This window comes from Carya illinoinensis, chromosome 2 (assembly GCF_018687715.1).
Source record: "Carya illinoinensis cultivar Pawnee chromosome 2, C.illinoinensisPawnee_v1, whole genome shotgun sequence".
In the NCBI taxonomy this organism is placed as follows: Eukaryota; Viridiplantae; Streptophyta; class Magnoliopsida; order Fagales; family Juglandaceae; genus Carya; species Carya illinoinensis.
Window position 1 is genome coordinate 1,443,179 of NC_056753.1, and position 12,303 is coordinate 1,455,481.

At 31.2% G+C, this 12,303-nt stretch overlaps 1 protein-coding gene across 2 annotated transcripts; it reads right to left on the reverse strand.

Annotated features, from left to right (window-relative positions):
• Nucleotides 1–3,420: 3,420 nt before the first annotated feature.
• LOC122296234 (probable WRKY transcription factor 7) lies at nt 3,421–5,167 on the reverse strand. Of its 2 annotated transcripts, none has more exons than XM_043105779.1 (3): nt 4,348–5,167; nt 4,129–4,257; nt 3,421–3,914 (listed from the first exon to the last, which is right to left on the reverse strand). In XM_043105779.1, the coding sequence occupies exons 1-3, from the start codon at nt 5,067–5,069 to the stop codon at nt 3,755–3,757; spliced, it is 1,011 nt and encodes a 336-aa protein (XP_042961713.1). In that variant the 5' UTR covers nt 5,070–5,167; the 3' UTR covers nt 3,421–3,754. The 2 variants fall into 2 exon arrangements, with proteins under 2 accessions (XP_042961713.1, XP_042961724.1); XM_043105790.1 differs by having other exon boundaries at nt 4,129–4,254; nt 4,348–5,166.
• Between the last annotated feature and the right edge of the window lie 7,136 nt (nt 5,168–12,303).

Below are 12,303 nucleotides of genomic sequence, written 5' to 3' on the forward strand. Positions count from 1 at the left end.
GTTAGAATGTGACGCCCAAATTGTTATAAATGCAATCATAACAAAAACTCCCTCTTCATTGTGGGAATTAACTCTAATCTTGGAAGATATAAGTCAAAACCTCATTCCGCAAGAAGAGTGGAGGTAGCCAATTAAATACATAGGTCTCAAAACTGGTACGCACACACTGTGGTGCAATGGGCAGTGAGTAACCTACTTTTTGGTCGCATACCCCTGTATGGTATTACAAGATATATCTTATATATTGACAATGAGAAAGACCCACCATGAGTTCTTATGCATTATGTTTTCGATTTTAATATATAATACATGTTTGTTGAGAGAGAGGAAAAAAATCTCAATTTCCTTTGACAAATAAAGATTTAGACAAGCTAAAATATGATAAATTCGACTTGACACGTATAAAGATATAATCTCTTTTATACTAGGAATTTATATATGGTTTATTATATATACAAAAATATTTGTTAATTTAAGTGATAAAATCTTAACATAACCAAGTGATTAATTATAAATGGAGAACTCATGAATAGTGAGATTTATTTCATTTTAAAAAAATGATAAATGAATTAGCATTTATAATTATTCAAAAAATAAATTATCAATCTATTGTGGGAATAATAGTTAGGCATCATTTGATTATATAGATGAGATAAGAAATTTATGAATAATAGTGAGATAATTTGTGAATAGTAGATAAATGGTTTGAGTTAAGGATTTGATAGAGTTTTGGAAAATGAGAGAGCAAAAGTTGAATAAGAAATTATAAAATTAAAATAGGGTTATAATATTATTTTTGTTTTAGAATTTAAAAAAGTTGAATTATTTTTTATGTTTTGTTTAGAAGTTTGAAAAAGTTGCAATGATTAGGTAATTATTAGATGAAAAAGTTAAAAATTAAAAATTAAAAAATATTTATATTTAAATTATATTTGGATGTTGAGATAAAATGAGTTGATTTTAAAGATTTGCGAAATCAGACCATGCCTTATTACAAACAAAACTTTAGCATATTTGACTCGATGTATATATTATGTGTGGTTATTGAGTAATAATTTTTATAATTTTTTTATTGAGTTATTATAATTTAAAAAGATATAGATCCAACATGTGAACCTTATTTTATTTAATATTATGATCCAAAAAGATTCATAAAATGTCTAGAAACATAAAAATACGTAGATCAAACAAATTATAGAAGATCTTAATTCGAAGTCAGATTTGTGACAGCCTTCCTAAACCTGTATTTGACTTTTGTCTTCTTCTTCTTCTTTTTATTTTTTTTTTGGCTTGGCCAGCAATTAATATCAATTAATATAACATATTATATAGTGAGCGGGAACTCCAACAACTATGAAAGGCTCTTGGGGCCCAAGAAAAGGGCATCTTGATTGATGTTTTTTTTACAATTTTAAGAACACTTTTCTGGTTGACTATTGCGATTTTTTAGATAAAAATTTTAAATTTTATGATTAAATATTAAAATATTATATTTAATATTATTATTGTATTAAGATTTAAAAAAGTTAAGAAAAAATTAAATTATTTATTATATTTTGTATGGAGATTTGAAAAAATTATAATGATGAGATAAAAATTTTATGTTTAAAATGAAAATTTTATTTGGCTAAACAGTATTTCAATGTTTTAAAATAAAGTTTTCTTTAAATTATGAAAGAAATTTATCAAAATAAGGATATAATGGATAAATTATTTTTCTTTTTCAAATAGTTACATTACTCCTTTATATATTTATAGATTACTGTTTACATATGTAAAAGAAAATTAATTATCTCTCTCTCCTCTAAATTATTTAATCCCTTTATCTTTTTTTTTTTTAAAGTTCAACTCATAAAATTTTTGTCATCCCATTTTCAGATTTTATACGGAATGACATAATTTTTTATGACCATCATATTTGAAATGGTCCATATATTTTTTTTATAAATAATTTAAAATATGACATAATTTTTTTTTTATTATATTTTGAATAAATGTCAATTTTATTTTGATTTAAAATAAAATATAATGATATGAGATTGTATAGGAGAGGATATTGTAAATATTAAAAGATAAAGATATTATTTATAATTAGAAAAAATATTTAAAATAAATAAAAAAAATATTAAAAAATATAATATTTAAATAATATAAAAAAAATAAATAAACTGATATATTATCGTAAAAGTTGGTACGTAAAATAAAAAATAAATAAATTTTGATGATATATTGTGAATGATAGGATGAAGGAACCGCCGAGTGCTCTAAGATTGGGAAGCTTCCCTGAGTCCCTGGTTGTGTTAGCGGCAGAAGCCCAGACGTAGACCCGGAGCAGCAATCGAAGTCTGTCTTCGCTAATCTCGGAAAAGGGAAAAAATTAAGAAAACTAAAATCTAACCGGATATTGATGTCTGTCAGAGGGAGAAGAGGATGGGGGCCATTGATGTCAGTCAGAGGGAGAAGAGGAAGGTAGAGCTACTGTAGCTCCACCCCCCTCTCCGAGATGGACGGATAGATGGATGGCCGATTAGCGGCTTCTGGAACTTCTTACAGACCTGGGCCACTGTAAACGTGTATTTGATTTCTGCGTAATCAATATTCTTTGTTTTAAAGTGTATAATTGAGGCAGCCACACGTGTGGATGTGGATGACGAACAGCCGAAGAATATTATTTTTGAGTTGCTCGGGATAGGCATGGGAATTTTAAATTTGGTATGAAAATTTAAAATATTATTTTTAATATTATTATTATTTTAAAATTTAAAAAATTAAATTATTTATTATATTTTATATAAAAGTTTAAAAAAATTATAATAATAAAATAAAAATTTATATCTTTCATCTACCAAACCTGCCCTAAATCATGGAGGACCAAAGACGGGGTCCACGAATGCACAACGGGGTCGACGTTAAGGCAAAGGCAAAGAACAAAACCGTGGACTGGCCCCACCTCTCAAACCACAATGCCAGGGGCCAGGACTCATCAATTCCGCAACCCAATCGTTTTGACTTTGCCCATTTTTTATTTCCCATCACGAGTACCGTTTCTCCTCACTCCACTCCAAATTGAGCCAAACGAGCCCACAAAATTTGCATTAAAAACACTCTTTCTTTCGTTTTCCCCACCCATCACCCACCTTCTTCACTAAATTGGCCGTCCAAACCTGCAACTGCCAACCCCACTTTTTATTTTTTACCTTTGGTCAACCGTCCCTAACACGACATGTTGGTCCACATCTTTCCAAATGTTTGACCCAGTCATTTTCCTTTCTTTAATGTCTCCTTTGTCAGTACTGTTACTAGTATTATTATTAGATCAGAGAAAAAACTTTGGTGGGCAATGAGAAAATAAAGTAAGGGGTAGAACCGTAGAAGGCATCCAAAGACAAAATCCAAAGATAAAAGCAATCAGTACCAAGATAAAAGCGAATAGAACCCACTTTTTTTTTTATGCTTTTCATAATTCATACCCAAATCTATAATCACCAAATTCACCACCTTCTCCTTTTTCGTCGTTTTTAAATTCATAATGATTCTGGTGTTCAAGAGAGAGAAAGAAAGAGAAAAGAGAGGAAGGAATCCAATATGTTACAGGCATTGAACTAACCCCACTAATCTCCTTCGAGATAAGAGTGGAGTCTGACCGAGAGACAACAGCTACAGCTACCGCTGTGCTGCAACTGCTCCTATTCTTGGCTCCTTTCGATGAATTAATGAAACATGGAGAGGCTTTCCGCAGCTGTCTCTGTGATGTTCAAGACGATTCTAAGATGAGACTGGTAGCATCGGTAACACAGAGAGAGTGGTTGTGCTCGCCTTCGTAGGTCACAACCAGCATAGATGGATCATCCAGTGCTCTCTCGACGTGTTTACGTGCTGGACACCCTCTAACGCTGCTGCACTTGTAGTAACCCCTGTTTCATGTATATTTACATGTCAAAACACGCATTCCAAACTTAGGTCCTGAATTAGCTGTAACTTGGACATATGGAAAAAGAAAAAAAAAAAAAGTCCTCGCACATAAGCCTGGCGATGATGGAGACTTGGAGTTGACGACTGAGATAACAGAGTTACGAAATTTAAAATTGAAGGAACCTATCTAATTATATATCTGTGTTATCTATATACCTTGGATGAGGAGAACCCTTAATCGGCTTCTGTCCATATTTCCTCCAAGAAAAATCGTCCGGGGGAATATCAGCCATCTTCAAGCTAATCGCCGGAACCCTCACCACTCTCTTCACCCTCAACTTTCTGCTATAAGAAAACAACATATATAAACTTAGAAAATCGAACCCAAGTTTAAAACGATGTAAGAGAGAGACGATGTGAGTAGGAAAGACCGACCTTTTCTTGGAACAATGGCATCGGCCGGAGGAGCTAACGCACTTGCCGGAACCCAAATTTTCGGAGCTACACTTTCTCTTCAAGGAGGTCGACAAAGACAAAGGTGGCTTTCCCACGGAGGAAAGCTGGGACAGATTCGTGATTTGAAACGCCGAAGAACAAGATGGCTGCTTGCTGTCTGTGTCGCCAGTCAAAGACGACATGAACGAGGTCGCAGCAGAATAAGAAAAATTAATCGTGGTGGATGCGTCCTTCCTGTCGATCACACCCTTTTTAGGCATCAAAGAGTCACTGTACTGGTACTGATTATTCAGGTTGTGGTGAGGAAGAGGTGGGATCTGCTGGATCGGAGTCGCATAGTAAACTCTGTCGGGTTCAGAAGCCTTCTCTTTATCTTCGATTTGGGAACCCAAAGGGCCTCTTCTGAAGCGAGCGTGGCCAGTCCGGGTCCGACCCAGAAGCGAAATAACCTTCTTGAACTTGGAGACAGCAACATCCGCCACAGCCTTGCAGTCCATCTCCATTTCCATGGACGGCTTCGAACTCGAGGACGAGAACGACGAAGATAGGTATTGCTGCTGGCTCTGCGAAAGCAATCTGATAAGCTTTTCGACGCTCTCGAGGCCAGACGCCGCTTCCTGCACGGCGTTGTCTTCCATTTTCGTTCTGAAATCGCTGTTTTTGTTGTTGTTCCTATACTCCATCATGAAATCCACCGCCATCTCTCAGAAGCATCAAAGAAGAGGAAGACAAAAGGGGAAAAGGCAAGGAGAAAGATGAGAGCAAATGTAGAAAATAAAAAGGGTAGGTCTCTGGTCAAAGTGGTGCCCCTTATGTTGAATTAAATAAAATTTTAGCATCCCCTTGCCCCCACTGACCCACGGCGTGACGGACCTGTCACGCTACCTCTCTCTCCGTCAAACCTTAGGTGCGAATCAAGCCCCAACTGCACATGGGCAGTTTTTTATTCATTACCCTGCACATGGACAACAAAATAGGAAAATACTAGTTTTACCACTACTTTCCACCGATAGATTCTACCGCTGTAATGTTTTTTTTTTATTATTATTATTACTTTTACTTAATGATTAAATAAATATTTTTTAATAATATTATGAATTTTTTTACTTTTTTAAAAATATTTAAATATATTAAAAAATACATATAAAAAAATATAAAAAAAAAAAAAAGAAATTTCCAAACCATTAGCAGAAGGCTGGGGCTCAGCGATACGTGTAGCACTGCCTAACAAACAAAATAATACCTTCTTTGATAAATATTCTTTTAAATACTGATCACAAAAAATGATTTGTATAAAAATAATTTTATAAATTAAATTCATTTATTGTAATTTATTAAATTATAAAATTAATTTTCTTATTTAATAAATTAAATAAAATCCGATTATTTTTATATAATAACATTTTTTTTTCAATCAAACGTTGTAGTATTAGTATGGTCGCGACATTCATTGACCTGATATTCTTGGAGTAGGGCCCGTCGAGGTTAATGTGGTCTCTACTCACGTGGCAAGATTGGACTACATGAGATCAAACATTTGCTATTTAAATTAATTAAAAGAAAATTTTAATATACCATAGTAATATTTTACTTGTATAAAATAATACCTTCTTTGATAATTTTTTTTTTTAAATACTGATCACAAAAAATGATTTGTATAAAAATAATTTTATAAATTAAATTGATTTATTGTAATTTATTAAATTATAAAATTAATATTCTTATAATATAAATTAAATAAAATCCAATTATTTTTATATAATAAAATTTTATTTCAATCGAACGTTTTAGTATAGTATGGTCGCGACATTCATTGACCTGATATTCTTGGAGTAGGAGGTGAATGTGGTCTCTCTACTCACGTGTTAAGATTGGACTACATGAGGTCAAACATTTGCTATTTAAACCAATTAAAAAAATTATATATGATATTATTATCTTATTTACATCTTATTAAATAAAATATAATAAATTTATTATTATTAAATAATTATTTATTACATATTTTTTATTATTAAATTATAATAAATATACTATATTATATATAATAAAATATAAATAAAATGATGATATAATTCATTTATTTTATGTCAGACAGAAGGATAGATTGGGATTAATCCGTTTTTATTGGTTGGCAGCACTCAGTGCAAAGTTGACTTTGTTTTGCGGGACTGCAACTTCATAATGAGTAATAATAGACGAATAAAGATAACCTCCATGGGGTTATACATTTTCCATTTTTTCTCGAGGGAAATGACACAAACGAGGTGAAAGATTATATCAATATATATATATATATTATTATCTTTGGTTTTTTATATATTGTCATTGCACAAATATCAAGCTGGTGAGAAGGACTTGGAAATTTAATTTTGGGGGATCTAAGTAAAACTATAATAATTTATTGATTTTTCATAATATATATTTTGTGATTGAATCAATTTTCAACAGATTTGGTGGAGAAAGAGAGCTCCTCCCGCCGGGCTTACCGTTTGTGCTTGAAAATTCATGGTCATAGAAGTGTATAATTACTTAAAAGTTCAGAGAAATTAAGCTCCTTGGAGAGATAGAGAAGATCAACAATTAGCAAGTGGGAGTTCTTTCAACGTTTGTAAGAAAAGATGAGGGAGAAAGATTCTTTTTTGGCCCATGGTGACGATGTCGAGCTCAATTGAGTTTGAAGCCCAAGATGTGTCCGGAGCGGCGATATAAATATGGCATCTATATGTATGTACATTGCAATGAAAGAAAGATAAATACAGCAAATATAAATAGAGAATAAGATAAATAAATTTACGTTGTTTGGCTCATGACCTACTTCCACAGGTCGTTGGAGTGTAAATCCACCATAAAATAAGAATATTTTACAATCTCTTATGATGTCTCATCGCTCAATATACAAGTAATAAAACTAGAGTTTCTCTTATGGAGGTTAAAGAAACTCATCTAGTCGCCCTGAAGTTTGAAAGAATAAGAAGCCTCAAAGTCTTTGATCTCAAATCCATTTTATTTGCCCTTGACAGTAATTGATGAAAAACTCAGCCTTATGTCATTTCACCATTCTCTCCCATGTGCTTGACTCCCTTTCCATTTCCTTTCCTCCCATTTTTCCCTAACATATTTTCCCTCCCTTAACTTTTGTATCCACCTATCCATTACTTGTCCTTTTAGCGCCTCATGGACTGGGGCATGGAGTTCCATATGAGCTAGGGATTTTACCTCTTCCAATGTCCTTTTGGTTAAGTTTCACATGCACAAGGTATGTTATGTTGACTCAATTTCACTATCTCAACAAAACGGCATCGTTTCTGGATTAAAACGGTGTCGCTTCTGGATTAGGTTAAGGATCGTGTCCTTCCTCCATTCTTCCTCTCATTCTTTGCACTACTCTCTCTCTCTCTCTCTCTCTCTCTCTCTCTCTCTCTCTCTCTCTCTCTCTCTCTCTCTCTCTCTTCGATGCCCTCAATCCATTGTTGTTTTCATTGGGTTCTTCTTCCGTTGTCGTCACTCTCTCCCTCTATCCATTTGCTCTATTTCAAGCTCTCATCTTCGATTCATTTGAGGTTTGTTGATGGAGACCAAGATTCTTCTAATGTTTCTAGAGAGGTTACCGATCCATTTTCTAGCTTTTTGTTATGGCTCAGTTATGTGATAGTGTGATATTTGTTGTGAATCTTTTGAATATGTGATGTGACACTTGTAAACCAAAGCTACACTGATGAACCGATGGTAATCGATTTTATCCCTCTTTATCAGTTGTTTCGGTCAGTATCTCTCATTGGAAAGCACGTCGGTGCGATATCAATTTTGTGCAAAGCCGTGCTGAATGGGTTGGTTTTCACCCCATCACTAACAATGCTCTTACATGAGAAACATCAAAGTGGCAGTTAATTTTATAATATGGATGATCTTACAACATATAATTTCATTTTATGAAGAGAAACCTTGAAGATCATGCAACATATTTTTAGTCATCTAAAGGGAATGTTTGGAAACAATTTTCATTTCAACCTATTTCATATCATCTCATCTCATCTCATCTTATTTCATTTACAAATATTATTCAAACATACACACTTTGAAACTAATCATTACTACTTTTTCAAAATTTCAAAGAAAAAAAAAATAATTCAACTTTTTTAAATTTAAAAATAAAAATTATATTTTAATAATATTTTAACTTTATAATATTTTTTATTTAACTTTTTCTCTTTTATTTTTCAAAACCTAAAATTCTTAATTCAAATTATCTCACTTATATTCCTAAACTATCTTATTACTATTTATAAAATTTTGATTTCATCACAAGAATAAATCTCAAACCCATATAACGTATTTTCATCGCAGGTATCGATGACACTTCCACATATAATGCCAATATTAATAAAATGTCATTGAACAAAACTAGAATCATTTCTCTTTTAAGACAAGGTTTTTATCTTTTAGAGCAGGTTTGGAAGGTATGATGAGATGAAAATTTTGTAAATAGTAGGAAGATAGTTTGTAAATATTAATAAGATAGTTTGAGTTAAGTATTTTTTAGATTTTAGAAAAAGAGAGAGAAAGTTAAATAAAAAATATTATAAAGTTAAAATATTATTAGAATATATTTTATAATATTATTTTTATTTAGAGATTTGAAAAAATTGAGATTATTTTTTATTTTTTATTTGAAAGTTTGAAAAAACTATAATAATCAATTTGAAAACTTTGTATTTGAATTATGTTTAAAAATAATATAAAATAAATTCAGATAATAATTATATATTGTAATTGAAGCTTCAAACTTGCCCACAAGGTATGTTTGAATATAAAAAGTATCTTAGATAATTGATAAATAATAAAAAAATAATTTATGAATAATAATAAATAATTTGTAAATAATAAACACAACTTTAGATGACTCAAATGCAAAGAGTGAGTACTTAGGATTGATGGAAGTTTTCCGTAAAGAAAAAAGAAAAATATAGTTGCAAGTACAATTATGTACTAATCTGTGTATTAATATGATGTAATTGATCAAAAAGTAGATTTTATTAAAAACAGTGTTGATTTAAATTTTAAGTATAAATAAATCAGTATTAATATATAGATTAGTGTGTGACTGTATTGTATTATATGTAGTAAAATTTAAAAAAAAAAACAGAGAACTTAAAAAAAAATAAAATAAAATAAAATCAAAAGAGGCATAGAAAATAATAGGATAGCAAAAAGATGGATGGGGGTTATCGAATTAGGTGAAGAAATTGATCATTTTGTCGATCATGAAACTCAATAGTCAAATATCTGGAGCTCGTCGATTATATTTAATTCAAATGAGTTGGGAGGCACGTGGCACTTTGGACTGATCGAGCTTTATAAATAAATATTTTCTTTAGGAATGAAAAAGACAGACGCACGTAAATGATGAAGAAGATAGTGGTGCTGGAATTCGGACGAGAAGTTTGAAAGTTAAGGCAGGCAGCTCAAATGACTGATTGATTTGGACATGGCCTCTTCAGCCTGAGTTCGCATCCACAAAAGTCAAATTGCGTGTTAAAGTTGGCATGCATCGCTGTCTTACTCATTGACTTCCCGTCATAAACTCTTTAATATGGCTGTGTAACGTGTATTATGATTTTTAGATATATCAATTATCAAATATTAAATGATTTAGTAATATTTAGAAGAAAATTTCTAAAATTTTGATAAAAAAAAAAAGCTCATTATTTTTAGGTGAAAGTTGGGAATAGGAGTGGATGGTTGAATCCAAGATGTGGGTATAGAAGAATATAAGATGACACGCAATCGCATGAATGATAGTTGGGAAAGAAGTTGTACAGACTAAACATGGAGTAGTGGGAACGTGCAACACTCATATTCTATCGGATACATTCTAGACAGACGGAGCTTGATCCAAAGCTACAAAGCTGACTTGACTAACGATGCAGTTTTTGTATTAATTACTAATTAGTGTATGATAATGGACAATATCAAACACGAGGGATTCGATTGTTCCATTCTTGTCTTTTATTACCGTCTCTACCTCATCCGACCGAATAAGACTTTCTATGTTGAGTTTTTGGTTTTATAAACTATTTAAGGTAATTTAAAAGATACTTAAAAAAAAAAACATTAAAAAAATACATTTTACTCTTTTACATAGATATTCTCAGGATTCCTCTAGGTGACCTTAGCAGTCCCTCGTCTCAAATTTATGTTCTGTTAAGAGTATTGTTAATAAATTATATAAATATATATATATATATATATGAATGACATTTTTTATCAATATAAGATAAATTTAGATTTTGACTATTTTATTCACATAAGTCTTTGTATTGAAATAATTATTTTTTTATTATATAATAATAAAATAATATGAGATGAATCTGACTTTGACTATTCACATTAAATTTTTACATTAAATTATCTATTTATTCATTATATAGTAATGAGTAATTAATCATTATAAAAATATTTAATTTTTTTTAATTAATAATTTATTTTATTTGATCATATTTTACTGTTCTATCTATTATGTGTTAATTAGTAATCATATTCTAATTAAATTATCTAGATGTTTGTAGATATAGATGGAGACAAGAGAGAAAGTATTATAAAAAATAATAAAATATATATTTGCTCATTTAAGAGTGACCATCAAATTTGGATTTTGGTTTACAAATACTGTAGGTCAAAATCAAATTATTTTAGTTTGCATAATCTATTGTGAGCCCATTTTCATCCCTAATAACTAAAAAGTATCGTTTGTTTTGGATATGGATAATTCAATGAAACTGCTCTAAGTTGCTGTATAAATCCACCCCTTTGTTGTCAATGCATTATTATTATTATTATTAAAAATAAAAATATACGTTTATAACTCTTTTCACAATTCTTTACAAAATTCTATTTTAAACTAGAGATATTAAATAATATTATTTTACATAAATATCCTCAATTTAAAATATAGTTATATAAAGAGTTGTGTGTATAATATTTACAGTGCATGCATACTCTTTTTGAAAATAAGAGTAAATATGAAATCTAAAAAATTAATTTTTTTTAATAATTAACTTCATTCTTTTTTAAAATGAGTGTGCGATGTTTGCACGACACAAAATTATATCTTGCATTACTTTTTTTTTTTAATCTCCGACTCTAATCCACTAAACTCCAATTTCTTTTATTAAATTTCCTGGAGTTTCCACGCAAATTCTAGGGCTTGTGCGTAGGGCTGAACAAAAAACCCGAAATACATGACCCGACTCGTTTTTCCGAAATTGGCTGATCCAAAAAACCGGACCGTTTGCTGTTAAATCGGAAACGGGTATTACCCGTTACCCGATTTAAGCATCTTCTCTGTTTCTTTCTCTTTTATATTTCTGGGTTTTTCTTCTAGGTAGTCGATCTGCTCTGCTTTTCTCTGCTTTCATCGTATTTGGCAATATCTGCATTCCAGCCGAGTGTCACGCGCAAACCCAAAACCCATGAAAAATTCCATCGGAGCCTTGAAGGAGAGCTCTTGGATGATAAATGAAGCGACGATGCTGCTTCACTGAATCAATCCCAGAGAACATTCGAGGAAGAAAATAAAAAAGTTAGGTTTCATATTCTAGCTCCTTCACTGAACGAATCCCAACGTAGCTAAAGGCCTCCTTAAATAATTTTTTTTTTCTTTTTACCTCAAGAAATTGAAACTGAAAGCAAATGCTGAAAGAGTCAAGAAAATCTCTCTAGTTTCTTTTTTTCTTCATTTTATGAAAATTCTTGCCAACCAAACAGAGGAGCTGAGGTTTTTCTAGGGTTAAACAAATTGAGAGAGAAAGAGAGAGAGAGATGGAATGAATTACTTGACTTTCATACGAGCAAGGCAATCGGCAATGGAAGTGTCCTCCATCTTCGGCTCTTTCGTCCCGAAGGTGTAGCTTGAAAATGGATGCGTGTCCACCA

Bases quoted from the DNA above. Each gene is read 5' to 3' on its own strand.
- LOC122296234 (XM_043105779.1), bottom strand. From the start codon at position 5,069: ATGGCGGTGGATTTCATGATGGAGTATAGGAACAACAACAAAAACAGC. The intron at 4,258-4,347 runs GTCGGTCTTTCC...GTTTTCTTATAG, and splicing joins TGCCATTGTTCCAAGAAAAG to CAGAAAGTTGAGGGTGAAGA. The intron at 3,915-4,128 runs GTATATAGATAA...TACATGAAACAG, and splicing joins AAGGGTTCTCCTCATCCAAG to GGGTTACTACAAGTGCAGCA.